At 43.4% G+C, this 19,744-nt stretch overlaps 1 protein-coding gene across 1 annotated transcript; it reads left to right on the top strand.

Annotated features, from left to right (window-relative positions):
• Positions 1 to 4,273: 4,273 nt before the first annotated feature.
• Positions 4,274 to 9,035, top strand: LOC306785126 (homeobox protein unc-4 homolog; the record flags this gene model as incomplete). The annotated part of the gene is made up of 3 exons (XM_079279351.1): positions 4,274 to 4,529; positions 5,210 to 5,385; positions 7,920 to 9,035. 3 exons carry the CDS (start codon positions 4,274 to 4,276, stop codon positions 9,033 to 9,035), a joined length of 1,548 nt encoding a protein of 515 aa, XP_079135477.1.
• Between the last annotated feature and the right edge of the window lie 10,709 nt (positions 9,036 to 19,744).

The raw sequence follows: 19,744 nt of genomic DNA, 5'->3' as shown, positions 1-19,744 counted from the left end.
CGCTGGGACAGACTTCAGAGCGGTGTGGGTTTGGTTGTGTTGTCTGCACAGAGAGATGAGAGAGGGGAGGAAGGCCGGAGGCAAGGCAAGCCGAACCCTGGCTTGTGTGCGTGTCGCCCATCTTATTATCAAATTAATTAAAGCGAACATCTGACAATGTCAATCGTGCCCGACGAAAAAAGGAGGAGGAAGGAAGAAAAGCGAATTTAAATGCTGCGGTCTCCCAGGACCTCATGTCAAGGGCTGCTTTTCATCGAGCGCTGCATGTGTTTGGCTCGCACAGCCACTGGGAAAGTGGAGGGGGGTGGAGGGGAGTGGAGGGGGGGGGGGGGGGTTAACAAAAAAAAAGGACCTTTTATAACAAGTGACAAGAAGGCGTTGGATTTTGATGTTCAAAAATGGCAGCATGAAAATAAATACACATCAGAAACAGCGATGAAGAAATAAAAAAGGGAATGGAGAGAGCCAAAGAGTGAGATAGAGACGGGGGTGACATCAAAAGCCCCTCTCAAGCCGTTCAAAGTTGCTCTCAGATTGGGGGGGGGGGGGGGGGGGACCAGCCAACATTAAAGAGACCATTTAAAAACTAGACATTGAAATGCAGAAAGCCTGCTCGCTGGTGGACTCGGGGTCAAGTAACGGAGGGATTATATGGTTCTTCATAATAATATTAATTAAACAATTTACATGCTAATAAGGTAACAATTATCGGAGCTTCTGGTGAAAGATTCAGGTTATTACAACACGCCAATCCCAGGGCTACGGGTCACCGGCAGAACAGCAGAGAGAAATCTCAACTCAAATTAACATTCTGTCAGCTCCAGAAATTGGATAAATAAAGTCGAATTAATTCACAGTAATGGAAGAGGGAGGGGGGAGGCACTTATTCAACCAGCTCTGATTACCATTCAGTGTTCACCAGCACGCGGGTGGCTTTCTGTCAAGAAATTTAACACAAAATGAAGCAGTCACCGCCTCGGGCAAGATTTGGCCCCTGCGACACCGCTTAGAATTTATATGTATAATCTTTCCCCCCCCCCCTCTCTCTGTCTCTTCAACTATCCCTCCCTCCCTCCCTCCATCGCTTACCCAAAGATGTCCACCTGGACACCCAGTTGCTCCTGGCCTGCGTCGTGATTGTAAATTTCCAAACCTTTCATTTTCCAACGCACACTTCAATTTGAGCACCATTTCCCCCGCATTGGGCAAGACCCTTAACTCGACAGGATAACTTCACATTTTGATTGCAGTAAGCTTCTCTTTCTTTCTTTTACCTCAAGACAGACACAACGTATTGCGAAACATTTCATTTTCATTCAGTGTTCATTGTAAATAAAAAGCTTAAAGTTATATTTTGGAGGAGAAGCAACAAAATTTCACTTTGTCATTTTATGGCATTAGGAATTCTTCAGTTTGGTTTTTAGTCACGCTAGCCGTGCACCTCAACATTTTATACAGACATTCATGGTCTCCAGAGGATGAATCCTAATGACTTTGGTGATTCCCCGCTTTTCCTGTGACTTTTGTGGTTTTGAGTGTAATGTCTCTGTTAGCTTGTATTTGGGTACGTTGGTGCTTTGAGCTGAGCAACCCTTCATGCTAACATGCTAATGTTTAGCAGGGAAAATGTTTACCATTTTCACCATGTTAGTTCGGCGTGTCTGCTAAAACAAGTCAATCATTTTTGCAGGTATTTGGTGACAAACCAAAGTATTGAGTAGATTAAATATTTGACCTGATGATGGTGCGATGAAATGTCAGGGGATCACCAGTTAATGCATTCATGTCAGGAGGGCGGTTGGAAACGTGGACGAAAACAAAAGGTAAATGTGCTAAATACAAAATAAAACACAAAACCGAGTGACACATGACGTTCTGTGCAGTGAGATCTTTATTAGCATGAGAAGAGGAGCAAATCTTAGACGATCCGATACAGTAACTCAGTAGTGTCTTTGGGTTTTCCCCATAGCGAGCACCCACAGATGACAGTCCTCTATTACATCTGATTTTGTGGCGTTTCTGAGAGATTATTATGGAGAATACTTTTTTTATGAGAGGGTCCGTTTCACGAGCCAGAACAGCAAAAGATGTCCAAAGAAAGAAGTCCAATTTCATGCTTGTTCTGCTCACCGGTCTGACCAACGGGCTGCACGCGATGATGGTAGATGGCGGTGGTCGAAACGGTTTCTTATGGTGGAGCAATAATAGCGTTTGACGTAACACCACCGGGGCCCAATAACAGTAGCAGTGCTTGTGTTTTCCTACTGCGATCCGCTACCCATGACACCCCATGCCATTTCAGGCTTTGTGTCCATTGTGGTTTTATTCAAAGGAGATCACCGTTCAAAGAAGAAGAGAAACACTTTGAGGAACGCAAACCTGAGTTCAAATGTCGTCAATCGCAAGTGCCACTAACAGAAGGTGGCAAACTGAGAAAAGGATCGGCTAACAACATAGAAACCCCACCAGGTCAATAGGCAGACAGCCGATTGGTTACAAGATTGATAAGCAGTGGCGTAAAGTAAATACGACGGGCTGTAATGCATGATTGTTATGAAGCACACACATTGTGGGCTGGTCAACTGTTTATATAAAGAAGCCAAAAGACTTCCACTTAGGGAGCTTAGCGTCTCCTCCTGTTCTTCTCTCACTGACACTTCTAACTTTGAAAGGCTTGACTGCTCGCTCGGCTTGCCGATGTGCTCAGCTTGGCAGTTTTGACAGGTTTTGCTCCTAAACTAGCTCCCGGAGGCCTATATGGTCTGATCGCATGCTCAAATAGAGACTTGACAACATCAACATACATACTACCCAGCAATCACCACTGCGTGTATGCCACTAACATAGTTAAGATATTCATTTCATCAAATAGTTTAGTTTTTATAATGTATTCACTGTTATTCATTTATGTACAATAAGAATATAATGGTATGAATTTTACTTTCATTTTCTATTTTTATATATTTATTTCTGGGCCACCCGCCCCACGGCCAACGTCTATGTTTACGCCCCTGTAACTGAATTTAAAAGTTGATATTAACGTCAGAAACTGCAGTAGCTGTTGTCGAGTTTATTGTGCTTTTTCTTTTCTCTTTTTTAAAGTGCTGTATTATGGATATTAGGCTAATTCAACTTTAAAACATTCTAAATGCAGTAGTTGCAAAGGATACCCAAGCAGTGACTACAAAAAACGAAACAAACACCTTCCTGTAACGACACGCAGCCTACAACAGTGGACGTCGAGTGGAGCTGCAATGTGCGGATATTGGATTCTTGGAAACGCCACATCATGGAGGCTACAACCCACTTTGTTCGTCGTTTACAACTAAACATCAGTGTAAGCTGTTCAGGTGAAAAATCGAGATAATGATGCGGAGTTAGTGTGTGTGTGTGTATGTGTGTGTGTGTGTGTGTGGGGGGGGGGTTCTGGGAGATGGAGAGAGGCTTGTAGTTTAAAATGCGATGTGACAGCTCAGGAAAAAGAGGGGGGGGGGTGATAAAGGCGCTGTTATTGGATCAATCTGGCCCTGAATGCCCCTGTAAAACACTTACACACACACACACAGAATGCAAACGCGCGCACGCGCACAAGTGAGAAGAGACGAAAGCGTGGAGAAGGGAAAGATTCATTGCTTCCTAAAGTTAAACGAAAACGTGTTTTCTCATGATAAATAAACGCAAATGTCGGTTGTATTTCCTGAGAATTTAATGGAGTCGGCCTATCAATCACATGGCAATTTCCACGCGCCGGCTTAGCCTCGTCCTCATTGTTTTGACAGGGCTGAATTAAAGGACCGCGCCAGGTGTAATTAGCGATCGATCCACGAAAGTGAAAAAAAAACGCTCTCTCTCTCTCCCTCTTTTCCACGTGCTCTGCCTTCCTTTACACCATTAACCGCGTCTCTGACGTCACAGGGCGATTAACGTTTCTTATTGGTCCCGCGAGCAGATGGAGGAGTCCTAATGAGCTGGCTCGCGGAGAGAAAGCGCAGGGTTGACATCTCGGTCGGACCGTAAACGTGAAACAGGCTGTAGCCTACCTCGTATAGCCCGGTCCTCCGCCGCTCCTCTACAGACCGCGTACCGTGGCCGCGGGAGACGGGTCCGTGCAGCCTGGGTTCCCCCTTCTCTCCCCCGCTCCGCCTTCATCTCTCCTTCCTCCTCGCAGCAGCTTCTTCCTCCTCTCCCAGACTTTTTGTTTTTTCGACTGCATGTTCGGCCACACTGCCTCCCTCTGCATCTTCACTTCGGCCCCGCCGCAGCCCGGGCGAGCATGGACAGTCGGGTACTCGAGCATCCTCACGCCCAGTTCGCAGGCTCCTTGGGCGGGCTGGTGGGCTTCCCGTACGGGCTCAGTCCCCATCACCATCACCACCACCACCACCTCTACGAGCTCGCCAACGGACACCAGCTGCAGTCTGCGGCCGCCGCCTCCTTCTCTATAGACGGATTACTTAACGGCTCCTGCTCGGCCTCGGTGGTCAGCTCCAACTCGCTGCTGTCGCCCGACAGCCAGTTTAAACTCTCAGGTAGGCCTGGTTCTTTTTGTCTCACGTCTCATTGAAGAGAGCTGTGTGGAAACAATGCAACGTAGACCTTGTAGGAAGTGCAATGAATCCAAGTGACATGTTTTATGGCCAAATAAGAGGATAATGGACTTTTAGGCGAAATTAAACATGTTTTTAGTCCGCAGGGGCAGATGTTCTACTAGAACGTGAGTCTGTAGAGAAAACCATGTTGCTTAAAAGTTCTGGAGCTTGGTCAATTAAAAAAATAAATGAAAAAAGTTCATGTTTAGGCTAATTTTGAATACGTTCACTGTAAAAATGGCAATAGAGGTTAAACTAAAGGCAACAATTTCTAATTAAACTCGATGGTATTGATATTGACTGCGAATTCCTGAGTGTTGCATGGTAAAAACTGGAATTTTGCAATTATTGGGAATAGTTTTAAATCTCAAAAATAGCATTAAAGTGTGTTTTGTTTTAGGCCCACGGTTTGTGACATGACTTATCAGAGTTCAACATTTTGAAAAGGTTCGACAGCGGTCACACTGAACTTTACACTAAACTGATGCCTTACAAGCAAACCGTGCCATGACAGTCCTCTCTCTCTCCTCTCTCTCTCACTCACTCACTCACTCACACACACACAAACACACACTCACAAACACACGCTTGTACAAACACACACACGTCGACCCCTGCAGATTCTGGGGACCCGGATAAGGACAGTCCCGGTTGTAAAAGGAGACGCACGCGGACGAATTTCACCGGGTGGCAGCTGGAGGAGCTCGAGAAGGCTTTCAACGAGAGTCACTATCCGGATGTGTTCATGCGGGAGGCGCTCGCGCTCAGGCTTGACCTCGTGGAATCCAGGGTTCAGGTAAAGACACAAAGAAATCAGTCAAATGTTCTGGGAGGCAATTATTCATTCGTTTTGTTGAGTGGAGGGAAAACAGATATAGTTTCGACTTCAGACGTTTTAATGCATTTCATTTGGATACTTCCATGTCGAAATCTACAAAAGGTTATTTGAAAAAGACGTCAGATGGCTGTTTGTTTTGTGAAGACATACTCCACACACAGATAGCTATTTGTCAATTATCAAAGCATCAATAAAGGGTCTCTTTTGAATTATGCATGGGGGCCACCTATTGATTTATGGGTTAATAAAAACAAGGCCATTTACTGAGCAAACCAAGAGGTGAAAATGGTAATTAGACTTCTTCCTTTACATTCAGTTATATATCAAATGATTTAGCTTACATCTGATTAATCTGCAATTTATTCTCAATTCCACCCTTATTTGTTTACATGTTTACGTTGTTCAATTTAAAGTTTAAGATAATGCAATACATCAATTATATCCTTTTATTATTACTATTATCATTATTATCATTACTATTATTTAAAAATACATATTTTTTGGTGTTGACAAAATACACAAAATGATAGTAAAAGTATGTACAATATTTTAAGATCAGCCTATGCTATATTCACACTTTTTACACATCAATTAACAAATAATAATAGTACAAATATGATTGTTTAAATAATAATGATTATTATATTATAATAGTAATATTGTTGAGATTATTGATGCTAAAACGCTGAAAAAGAATTATTACAATTTAACAAAATGCAAGACCTTATGATAACTTTTTTTTATTAAAGGATCAAAATACATGTAATTTTGTTGAAGATGATGCAACCATCTTTCACATTCCACCATTATATTTAATCTGATAATAACAGCTTAATAGCATCATAATAATGATAATAATACAAGAAAGACATACAGGTTTAACACGTAGCCTGTTATTTGCTCAGCATGTAGAAACTGTGCATCCATGTATGATATTCTATGCCATTTAATGTTCATGTATTTCTGAGCCACATACAATTCGCATGCACGAGCAAAAAGCGGGACGGAAGCAGAGCTCCCCGTTGCTGCATGTTGTTTTGGGGGATTTCGCTCCTAAACCTCAGATTATTGTTCCCCCAAGCTGCTTAGCGCGCCTTTATCACCAGGTTTGCGGGGGAAAGATATAACCAACATTAACAATTCATAAGAGGCGCCATTGTCGCACAGGATGTCGGTGTCCCGTCCTTATTATGCAACGTTTCGCGGATCGTTCTCCCGCATGCTAAACTCCTGGCTGTTATCAGCGCGGAACATGCGGCCCTGAGCGCGCCCAGAGGCCCGGCAGCGAGGGGGCTGTCGGGGCGGGTGGAGGCTCCGTCTCTTGGCGCGGCGCGGTGCGGAGGAGAGTGTTGAAGCCCCGTATGAGCGGAGGGCTGAGCGCAAGGGAGCATACAGAGACCGGATATTGCTGATTTCGCTCCGGTACAATTAAATGTAAATTGGTGGAGTTACCCATTACGCAGACGCACTGGTAATTAACAGCGGAACATCTGTGTGCATCTGCTGGTCCACCGCTGTGACCCAAAGTAACCCAGCGCAGGCTTCTCCTCACACCTTCAAGGCTGCAGTAAACTAAGACGCTGATCGGCAGGCGGCAGTGATCTCACTTGTCTCAGGGCTTTTGTGGAATTTGTTTGGATTTGTAGGCAATCTGGTTTTGTCCTACCATCTGATAAGCGCTCTGACACTGATTTATCACCACTGCTGTGGCAGGTGTGAGGTCTGTTGTCTAAACACACACACACGCCAGAAGTGACATTTTGCTGCATTCATTTTTATTGGAGGGGGATAAATTATTAAGAACAATTTAATCCAAGAAAAACAACCCCAAATACACAAACTCGTCCTCGTAAATGACAGTTCATTTGGGATGCAGCTGGCAGAAAGTGAACATTTTGGTGTCCATGTGTTTATTGCAGGGATGTGTTGCATCAGATTGTGGAGGGGTTCATGTTGGTGGTGTATGCATGATGTAGTTTTACAAGTCCAGCCTCAAGGAAATGAATGTGCTGTTTTATAAAGACTTGCACAGTATTGTTGGCCCACACTTGTTTATTGTTGATTCACTTTCGGATTGTTTAGTCTGTAAATCCACAGAGCCCAAAAGTTGTTTTCAATTAGCCTTTTCTTGTCCAACCAACAGTCCAAAACACAAAGATATTTAATTTACAAAAATACATGAATACAAATCCATCCAAAAACCATGAAAAACAAGCTAATGTTTGGCATTTTTAAATGACTTCTATGAATATTTGGTGATCATAATGGTTGACAATGAATTATCTGGTATAATAATCCATTAATTATATTTTAGCACCAATCCCAACAAAACTGCAAAACCAAATTGATATGAATATTCTGAACCAATTAATAAATGGTGTTTTGACAGATGCTGACATGGAAAGAAACTATAATCATCAAACTACAATCATCTCACGTGTCGATTTTCCACCTGTGTGTGTGTGTGTGTGTGTGTGTGTACGTGTGCACAGGTTTGGTTCCAAAACCGACGTGCGAAGTGGAGAAAGAAGGAGAACACGAAGAAAGGGCCGGGGCGGCCTGCTCACAACTCCCACCCGACCACGTGCAGCGGCGAGCCCATGGACCCCGAGGAGATCGCACGCCGGGACCAAGAGCGGGCCGAGAAGAAGAAACGGAAGCAGGAGAGGAAGCTGCTGAAGTCCCAGAACAAGCTCCTCGCGGGCGACAGCTTCCACACGCCCGGCGGCTCAGACAGCGACAGCGGGGTCTCCCAGTTCACCGACAGCGAGCAGCAGTCGTCGAGCGTCGGCAGGACTATTCACATTGAACTGCCAGCGACAAAGGGTGCAGGGGGACACCACACCGAATCCAGCTGTGACCAAACACGACACGACTTCAGCCAACTGCAAAACCAGCAAAACCAAAGAACGGCGGGAGAACCGGAGCAGGTCTCTCCATGCAGCACGCACAGCTCCAGTCCCGGAGGCCCGAGGTCCTCCGCCCTGCAGAAGCGCAACCCTTTCAGCGTGGAGAGCCTCCTTTCCGACGCCACGCCTAGACGGAAACCTCATCTGGACTTCCCCTCGTTGCCCAGTCAGAGGACACTGGTGGGTAAAGGTCACTTCTTGCTTTACCCTATTACCCATCAGCCCTTGGGCTTTCTCGTGCCCCAAACGGCCCTGAAGGCCTCACCGTGTCAGGACAGCATTCACAGGCTCAGCCTGGGACAGAGGTGTCTGGCGAGCGAAGGGAGCCCCGCTCCCTCCGACCTCTCCGGCTTTGTCGCCAAGCCTCTGACCTCGGACCGCGTGGAGCATCACCACGATCGCATTAGCAATAGGGCGGACGGAGACACAGACGTGGAGGAGTGTGGCGGCGACTGCAGCAATGGAAGGCTGCCCGGTTCTCCCCCACCAAACGGGCTGAGCTCCACGCGTTCCGGCGACAGCGGCGACGAGAGGAGGTTGAAAGTTACGACGGAAGCAGCGACAGCCGACGAGCTGTGCGCTGAAGGGACGGGTGCAAGAGAGGAGCGAGAGTCTCCGGACCCCTGCGAGTGTCTCGAGGCAAACACAGACTGTCAAGAAACACCCGGAACAGATGGAGAGGATGTCGATATGGACTAACACTCGCGAGGAGCAAACATAAACAAAGGACCAGGAACACCGCTCAGACGATTCAAACATTCCCAAAGCTCTGCTGAGACACTCGAAAAAACATATCAGGAATCAGGAGACTTTAATTCTCATCTATTTTTTAATCATAATATGTGATCAATCCAGATGCTCCCCCCCCCTCCTCCCCCCCAAAAAGCTGCGGCTGTCCTCCCATTCAGGCTTTAGGGCCTAAACACCTAGAAGCAGGTTCTTTCTCTCTGTTTTTGGTGACTAACTTGTAACAAAAAAACTCGGCCACAATAAACACCGTTACACACAACAAAGATCCTCAGATATTGTATAAACGAGAAAATGATATTTATATGTGAACATTTTGATAAATAAAGTTATTGTTCAATTGAATCACTGTCTTTCTAGGGCCCTGTTGAGGGGGGGGGGGGTGCTGTGTGGCAGAACCTTGGATCATGGCGGATGGAGCTTTGTCATGTTACAGCAGATAAATCCTCTTTTTTTTCTCTGTGTAGTGAGCCAGAGCTCGGCCTCAAGTCCGTCTGGCTGTTTGTATTTATTGCTTTAACAAATTTATTCATTTGAAAGGCCGAGCTGGAATGAGGTTAGTGGCCGCGGGCTATAGGACCCTGCGCCTCCTGCTGAGTTTTGATATGAAAGTAATTATTTTCCCACTGGCTGCCGCGGGTCTCGAGGCAATGTTTTTTTTTTTTTTTCCTCCTCCTTTCAGCCCAAAGGGTTATTAGACATTACCGATTTCTAGTGATACGGAATCACATAAACTTCCTACAATAATAGAATTAGCATGAAAGGCAGGGGTGTCAAATTGAAATGGGAAAATAATAGCCGCGCCAGCTGCATCGTGTGTGTGTGTGCGTGTGTGCGCATAGTCTATTGAGCGCGAGGAGGAGGAGGAGATGGTGGTAGATTCTTGGGGCGGAATTTTCATGAGCTGCCGCGGTTGTCAGACGGCCCTTGTAGTCTGCTATATTAAGATAGATGTTCGATGATATCCCTCATTGTTCTGTCGCTTATATTGATGTTGCTGCGTTATCGCCCTATTGATCATGTGTCGCACATAATAGGACAGGCGCGCGCCCGCCTGCCTGCGCCTTTTTACAAAAGCGCCGGGGCCCCCTCGTCATTTGTTCTAATAGGACTGCGAGTCCCTCGGGGGGAGACAGATAAAGATATAGGAGAGGGAAGGAGGGGGGGGGGGGGGGGGGGGGGGGGGGGGCGATGTGCCATGGCTTACATTAATATTTTTTTGACCAATTGTTGGCTGAGCTAAACAAAAAAAAAAGTAAGAAAGAAAGTGAAGAATGGCTGAATTAAAAGATGTTTTGGGACAGAAGAGGAGACAGATTATCCTTAACGTGCAGGTGTGTGTGTGCCCACGTACGCACGCGCGCCCGTTAGGGAAAATAGTGTGTTTAGCTTATGAAGTGTAAACGCCACCAATTCCCTGGGAACTGAAATCCCAATTATTAAAACCATTAATTCTGGCGAGCCGGTGCGCGGAGGAGCCGCGTTGACAGCCCGGCTAAATATCCCTGATCCCTCCCGGTCACCTCGCCTTTATTTGCAAATAAATTGAGGGGGTTCCGAGGGACAGAGCTTTACTTTGCCGCGCCGACCTAAAATGAATTTCCGTGCCTGAGTCCCTTTAATAATATTTACATAATTTTCGCTCAGTGACTCTGCTATTTGCGCAGTAGGAAGCGGGGGGCTTATAGGAAAATAATTAGACAAGAGGACGAGGAGGGAGCGAGAGTGAAAAACAGCAGGAGGAGGATGGGTTAAGACCAGAGCTGAACACTAAATTCCCAGACAGCTAAAATCAATGAAAGTAATAACCCTATTATTTAATTCATAAGGACATTATTTCCCCACAAGGCCTCGGGAAACGTCCCCTTCGACCGAAACAATCACATTAAATCGTTCATTCCGCGTGCGCGGTGTGAAATTTCTACTTTTATTCTGTCTTTCTTTCTTTTTTTGGAGGGAGGAAACGCTTTTATTATAATCGTTTGGCTTCAAGAGTGTGATTAATTAGAAAATATAGGTCTGATCTCCCTTCAGCGAGGCCTATATAGTGTGTTTGTGCTGTGAGTGCACGTGTGGAGACACAACGAGCTCATAAAGTGCGCCTTTGTTGTAGATTACAGGCCCTCTTTTCAAAATAAATGAACTAAAAAATAGGGTTTATGATTTTACTTCCATACCATCAGAGGCACCATACAGCCCAAGTATCTCACTACACCTGCTGTTCATTTGGACGTGGCTTTAATTACAGGCCTCACAATCAGGGACGTGCAATGCATCTGGAGGCGAAATGCCTTTTAGAAGTAGAACTCGAACAGATTATGGTGCAAATCCTCTGAAACAGCTTTGGTTTAGTACGTTGGATGCTCTTTTCATGTAAAGGAAAAACATGTCTGCATGTCTAAAGAAGACATTCTTACTTTTTCTGTCCATTTTTGGAAGAAAACGCCTGTGTGTCCGACCAGAAACATGGTCCATCAGACTGTAACTTCTATCCACCTATCTAGCTAGGCATCTATGGGAGAGAGAGTGGGAGAGCGAGAGAGACAGAGAGAGAGAGAGAGAGACAGAGAGAGAGAGAGAGAGAGAGACAGAGAGAGAGAGAGAGACACAGAGAGAGACAGAGAGAGAGAGATTTCGATGGCACGAGCACAAACGACCAATCGATCAAGCCGTGCCTCGGACCGGGACAGGCCCTCCCGCTGTGTCTGTGCCGCTCATGCATCACACTTTATGAATTCAATTTCAAACCGGGAGAAATTTTCAATTTGAGCGCGCGATCATTACGGCGTGGGGGGAAAAGCGTAAATTGTTTTTGCTCTATTATGCATTCGGACGCCATCATTTTTCTTTCTAATTACCGAGGTGTCAGTGCGGCCTGTCACCCGGGCGCTGATTTTCAATTTAACTGATCATCATACATTCATTTTCCCATTTGATAAATCTGCTATCTAGACGCGCCCGCCATGCCCGGAATATTAAGCGGCGCCGGGGCGCAGTAATAGGGGGATGTGTATGCGGCAATGAGCGCGGATCAGCCAGCTAATTTAGCACCTTCCACATTCCCCGTCTCCATCCCCCATTTCCAATTCTCAAGAGGAGGCAAGAAAAAAAAAAAAAAAAAGCCAGGAGAGGAGAGAGTCCAATGGCTGCCTATAACCTCCAAGAGTGGAAAAGAAGAAGGAGAAGAAGAAGAAAAACACCCCGAGGTTAGAAAGAATCAGAGAAATAATGTCAGAGAAGAAGAGAAAGTCCTCCAATCTCACGCAGTTTAGAAGCGGGATTAATTAACGCTAATTGAGTTCTTCAATACGTGTTGTTTTTATTTAATAGAAACAGATTTGCACAATTAATTATCGACGTCATTTCAAGAACCTATTACAACCTTCCCCCCTCCTCCCTGACTCTCCATCACCTCCCTCGCTCCGACACGGAGTAAATTAGCAGCTTTTGTCATCAGGTTTAGGCTTCTTTGATCCGGACTGCAGGGCCTGCAGCCAGCAGCAGCCATCCTCTGTGAGACCATATTTGATTTAGTAAGCGGTTTTGGTTACTCAGTCAAAGTATTGGTTGTAGATATCACGATGAAGGGACTAGGCCTGATAGTAAACTGCATATTATTAAATCATAATAAATAGAGATGATGCATTCAACAGCAAAACAACTTAAGGTCCACTTGCACGGGTTTCAGCACAATAAAGCGTCTATCAAAGTTATTATTTCTCACAGTTCACTGATATACTGATGAAGACCATGAGATGTGGATGAAAGCTCTGGAACAGTACTTCTAAAGTTTAGTTTTTAAAATGTATTATTATTTTTAAGGTCAAGAATGACAAGCGATAGCTCATGTGACAGATTTACCAAAAACTAAAGTACCCCCCCATTTATTTAAAATCACTTAGAACTCAAACTAATTTATTTATGAACCAATCACCTTTAAATCAATTTACACATCCTACACATTAAAGACAATCTAAATATTATCAAAACTAATTATAGTTATGAAATTAAAGTTAATTAGAACTATTAGAGAACTTCTAAGTAATACTTTAATAGCCTGTCAGACAAACCTTTCTCTTTCATCCGAAGCGGTTTATTTTTGATCCTAATGTGGTCTTTTGAAAACTCATTAACAGCTCAAAACAACGTTTTATTACATTATACTTCATGACTTTCCCTAATTCTACCAAAAAAGTGCATAGAAGCATGAGTGTAACCTGCAGTGACCTGGAGAAACTGTCACATTGCTGCTGTTTGGTCTCAGAGCCTCCTGCTGTAAAACATGCTTACATGACGTTTTCAGCTCTTGGTGTTGAAGGTATTTTAAAGCAGCGCTCTCACAAATAAGTCGATTTGGATTTATGTTATTGGAGTTTCATAGCAGTTGAACAGGGAGTTGCATCTCTCTGAAATTGATTGTCAAACAAAAAAACAGTAATTAAGTATAAAACACACTGTACATTTGATTGTCTGTGATCAAAATACTTTTTAGCAAACACATTATAAATGATGTTATACATTTGCTCATGCAAAGCCCATGTAAAAGAAACATGAACTCTTTCCTCATGTGGTGTATCAACACTGCTTTATGGTCATGTTGGCACGTTGTCTTAATGTGCAAGAGGAGCAAAGGAAGGGTTCGCTAATACTTTTCTTAATGTTGGGTTTTAATAAGGTCAGAAAAAAGTAAATATGTTTGATGTATATCTATTATTATTTTTATTATTATTCATTTTACACTTACAGCTTTGCAACCTCAAACAACGAGGAAGTAAAATCAAAGCCAAAACAAACACGTTGGGGGTTTGCACTTAATATTTTTTTCTTTTCTTTCAATATCTCAAAACCCCCTTTGGGGTTTGTAGATGCTGACTGAGACTCACACATCCCAATAAGCCCACCTTGTTTAAATGCCAATAAGTACAGTCAGAGGCATTGTGTGCGTGTGTGCGTGTGTCTGTGTGTAATGAACGTTTATGGGCACAAAGCAGCTTTGGTTTTGTCGTGTTCTTTGTTTCATTAGCCCAGTGGTTGTAATAAATGCCAGCGAGCCAACGGGATAGATTTTAATTAAGTCAGTGAGAGATGAGTGGAGTGACACAGAAAGCGGGGCAGGGCGGGGGGAGATGGAGTTGGAGAGGGGGGCATGGTAGGGGGAGACAGCTTTTCAATAAATCGGTACGCTCAGGGGTTAGTCGGTGATTTCCTCAGCAAAGTGTTGGGGCCGAGCAGGAACTCGCAGTAATTTGGTTGATAAATCAGCGGCGTTAGGGGCACGAAGCTCGCAGCTCGACCGGTTGGTTCTGCGCGTGATTTATGTGTTACCCGGGGGTCGTACACAAGCCCGTGACAGTCCAGGATGAATTAACCAGGAGCCCGCGCGCTCCTAATGAGCGGGTATTATTTCGCTCACACCCCTTCCTTCAAAAAAAAAAAGAAAAAATAACAATGTGAAGAACGAGCCTGGCACACGACCCTCCCCTCCTCCTTCCTCCCCCCCCCCTCCACTGTGCCATCCCTGAGGTGTCGCATTGATTCAGCATCAGAGAGTTAAAACACACACACACACACACACACACACACACACAGATGTGTGTGTTATTTATCTACGACAAATTGTTCAATAGAGGTCTGGCACCAACTGGTTGGGGTTAACCGAAGCGTAGAAGTGACAGACACACTGACCAAAGATTCAACAACGCTGAACAATTTCATCACGTAGGCTATTGATCAGCAATAATAACTGTGTATTTTTAAAAATGCTCCACGTTGGACCTACAGTACAGTACAGACAGTCACGGGGGACGTATTTAGATCCTGTACGAAAGTAAAGTGGCACTAAAGAAATCCTCTTACCGAGTCTGAAGTAGAAAGACACAAGTCATCAGCATAAAGGCCTTTGTGTTCCAGAGGTGTGACAAATAAAGAACACGGAAAACACGAATATTTAGCATTCAAATCTGAGAACGTACGCCGTCATCAAACCCAATGACATAAAAGCAAACCATGGACATGTTTTATGATCTAACTAGCTGACTTTATGTTAAATAATAACGTTTTAATTAGCAATATTAGCTTGCCGTAGCGCTAGCTAGCTAGCTATTTTGGCGTCTTTACTATAAGCATCTGGTGATGTGTGTGTTATGTAACCTTTATGTTGAAGTTCAAGTAAGAGTATTACAAACTCTTCCTCGGCATCTTCCTCTTCACAAGATTTTACATTTGGTTTAATAATAAATTTGAAGCGTGTTGTGATGTAAAACCCCTATACATGTGTTTACATACTTTCTGTATGGTGCCTCAAGTACCTTTTGGTCTCTTACTCCCAATGGACATCATAGATAATATCATCAGAACATGGGAGTCAAACGTAATCTAAAAATACGTGCATCATGTCTGCGGGTCCACATTTGATTGAGTTATGACTCAGAGAAAGAGCACAAGTTTGGATAACGATTGCATCTGCCGTCCCACGTTTCTCCCCCCACGCCTCCCCCTTCAACTCTCCGGCGCCCCGCAGTTTGAAGACCTCTGCTTTACGTTAATCAAAGCCACAACAATAAATGTGTACGTTTTAGGAATTCAGCTCACTGTTTGTGAAGCAAATCAAAGGATGAGTTTGCAAATAGAACCACTGTCCAATTATCAATCAGCTAATGTTTCCATTGAAGAAAAGGTTCACACTTCTGTGAGTCAGTCTTTGGACAATTATTGGTCGTTGACCCCCATTTACGTACATTGAAATCGCTTTAGAAAAGGCATCTCATTGCAACCTGTATGGTTATGAGGACTAATTACAGACAACAATCAGTCTTTCAATGCACAAATGGGCAAAATAGAGTTAAACATTTATTTTTTTACTGCTGCAATGTCAAACATTTGTATCAGTCTCTGAAAACAAAACAGATGAAAGGTATGAAAGACTAAACCGAGCAGAGATTTGATAGGCCCAGAGTAATTGATCTTATAGTGTGTCACACCTCCTGCTCACAAAGAGATAGTCCGTCCTGTGGAGCGAGACGTTTCTTTTGGAAATGTGAAAAGGCCTCATAAAGGCTGAGAACGTGAATTTGTGGGTCTTTGTTGTTTACAGGGTCACAGTCAGCCAAACACATTATACACTGTGGCCGCTCCTTTTTGTTATCTTTTGTACAAATGTGTATGTTGCCGTCATGTGACCTCCGAGCAGCATCTCAAACTGTTTGCTCTCAAGCGTTAACGGCAGAAGGTCACGACTCCTCAAAGTCCTACAGCTCAGTGCACCAAGGGATTGTATTTGTTCCAAACTAAAGGCACGTGGTAACATAGCCTGACCATGAACGGCACACAACAAGCTGACCAACTCCAACTATAAATTAATACTTTGATTGTGGATTTTTTTACAGCTGTCATTTTCAAATTGACTACAAATCCTACACTTAAATGAGTTTTGTGCAGTGTCCCTGTGGCACTCTATTATGAACGTGTGATTTGATCAGATATAGAGATATATTAAGATATAGAGATTAAGATATGACACATTGATATAGAGACATAGATATAGAGATAGATTGAGACATAGTTATAGAGAGACATATATTAGAGATTGATTTAGAAATATATCGAGATATAGAGATAAAGAAAAACAGAGACAGAGACCAATTTAGACATTGATATAGATTAGAGATAGACATATCTATATGTGTGTGTGGGGGGGGGGAGTGAACCAAAAATGTCAACATATCAGCTCAGCCTATCATGCCTGTGGCGCTTTTGCCGTTTCTAACTGCATTCTCCATTACATTTTGGTTTAGGCAACACAACTACCTGATTAGGTGAAGTAAAATGTCCTGTTTTGGGTTAAAATACGTCACTTTTGGTACGTCACACACGACATGAACACCAGTCTCCTGGGTGAAAGTCCTATGTTGATTTACCCCTTAGGCAGACTTTGCTTAGAAACAGATGAGTGGTACGTCAAAAACAAACATAAGCAGGAGAAAATACGTTCCCTCGAACTGTAGTTGACAATGCATTTTCATCATATCAGAACGTAATATCAGTCACTTTTCCTACAAACAACAGCCAAATTGTGAGACCAATGTGTTTTGGCTTGTGGCTTTCATCGGGATCATCCTAACCGCTCCATTGTCAGCGTATTAGCGCACAGACAATTGCATTGATGACATTTGGTGACTGGCCAAAAAACTATGATTCATCGTCATTCAAATGTACAAGAGTGGGGACATAAAAACGTTAGGAAGTAACTGTAAGTGTCAATGAGCATTAAATCACAGCAGCTACAATTCATATTCCCCACTCCACTATTTGTGGGCTGAGAACTCAATAAATCGACGATTTAAAAATCAGTTCACTTGAACCTAAACGCTCAACACTGCAGCAAGAGCAGCCTCTGTGCTGTGGGCCGAGGCTGGAAAACTTAGACATGGGGCTTTGTTTGAGCTTTAATATGGACCAATGATAGATTTAAATTGAAATATGCTATTTGAGTATGTAATGACAAATGACATAGCAAGGGAAAACATATAATAAACAGCAAAGCCCCTTCCTATCTGATGAAAACTGATGATCTGAACATGAAATCAAACTATCACAGGCAGAAAGGCATTAAACCCTTTACTGTTGATAATGTTGACTTCATTGAGGGTATAATAGTGAGGCCAGAGCTATAAACAAGAACATTTCACACTTCAAAAGTCAAAAATATGCCAACTCGGCTGTTATACACGCTTTAAAGTTCATAATATTCTATCTGAATTCATGATACCAGTGCTGCTATGCCCTGCCATAAAGGTACAACAGGTTGAATTAATAATATTGATAACAGCCTTACAATCACATAAACTTTACTGCGGTGATGGATAGAAATCAAACGGAAAACTTGTTGAGAAAGAGTTGTTGATGTTTTACAAACAATCAGCTTTTTTGCTTGTATGCCCATTTTTTTTAATCAGTCACAATTCCACCATTTTCAGTTTCTTTAGAGCCGGTTAGGTTTTTCATTGAACTAAAAAGTAAGGAATCTCTGACGGTTGTTGACAGACAGACAATCTGCTCTACTTCATGCTTGGCGGGTGTATTGCTGGGGTTCCAAGGTAGTTCCCTGTTGAATTTGGTGCAATTTGGACACCCAAATTCAATATTAATACGATTTCAATAAAAGAGCACATAGCTCTGGGCAGCAGCGGGGGCGGGACTTGAGGCCTCTGCAGACTGAGTCCAGCATGTTGACCACAGCGGGCCTGACTTACATTCACCACATTTCTTTTGGCATGAATGCTGGAAAAAAGGTTAAAACAGACTCCTCTTTACTTCTCTGGAGTCAGCAGACAGCCAGCTGGAAGCAGAATCCCTATTTCACTGGTGTTTTCGCAACTTCCCCAGTGAGTAAAGACTTGATACTAAATGATAACGCTAATTACATTAAAGCCAGCAAAATACCTCTGCTGATTAAATCAATGCTCTACTTTATAACCGCGGTGGTTATGTCAAAGCAAGGGACTAATAGGCCTGTTTGGAATTCACCTCCGCTGAGTGTTCACCGGTGTTTCTGACTGCAAGGACAGTGATTTGGGTGTTTTTTCAGGGGCGGGTTTAATGATTAGACGAGTGACTTACTTTCCTTTTCACCCTTTTTCTAACTGGAAATTGTTGGTGTTGGCAGTGGTAGAAGAAGTACTAAAACATGTTTTCATTGCTATCTTTTCCTATAAATACCACACAGTAAAAGTCCTGCATCAATGTCAGCAGAATGTACTTGAATGTGCTGAACGGCTGTTCAATTGAAGCTTTCAATTCTAATATGATGTTGAATAGTGAAATGAATAATAGTACATCATAAACAGTAACATGTCTTTGTCAGGTAAGTGTAATGCTATGCCTAACGGTAAAGTCTGTTTTCCGTGGTTTTTCCTGTGAACCAGACTGTATTCCACCGGTGTTTCTGACACTGAGGAGACACACGTGTGTGTGTGTGTGTGTGTGTGTGTGTGTGTGTGTGTGTGTGTGTGTAAAGTTGTTGTATATTGGTATACTTGTCAGACCATGCAGATTACAGAAATGTTGATTCTTTTCATGTCAGTAACGAGGTAAGTCAGGGTGGTATATTATCTCCGTTCTTGTTTAACCCCGTATAGTGATGACTTGTCTGGGCACAGATTCTACATGTTTTTCATCATCTTATGATGAATCATTTCATGTATGCAGAGGCTTTGGTTTCTCCCTGCTGTGTTGGTCTTCAGCAGTTGTTGAGTGTAAACTCTCAATATAGAGCAGATTTTTACAATGCGATTAACTCTCAATAATAGTAATATAATAACTGTAAAAGAAGTGGAGATGCTTTTAATGTAAGCAGTGAGGTCCAATACCTTTTAGAGATTATGTTATGGATTATTGGGAGTTATGTAATGTTATGTAATAGCATTGACGTGCTAACGCTAGACAATGATGTGGTGAGGTACTGGGCCGTTTTTCTTTTACGTGGACGCGTAATGTTTTAGAAACGTACATGTTGGGGGTGGATCTAAAACACCCTACTTTGACCCCGGACTCTGCTGTTTCTGTGCCTTTTGAAACCAGAAGTCAACATTGACTTATTTGTGACATAACTTTCGTACTTTAGTAACGCCACTCCTCTCGTTATTTCAACCCAAAAAACGCCT

The sequence above is a fragment of the Melanostigma gelatinosum genome (genome assembly GCF_949748355.1).
Source record: "Melanostigma gelatinosum genome assembly, chromosome: 11".
Taxonomy (NCBI): domain Eukaryota; kingdom Metazoa; phylum Chordata; class Actinopteri; order Perciformes; family Zoarcidae; genus Melanostigma; species Melanostigma gelatinosum.
This window is presented reverse-complemented; position numbering and strand designations above follow the sequence as displayed.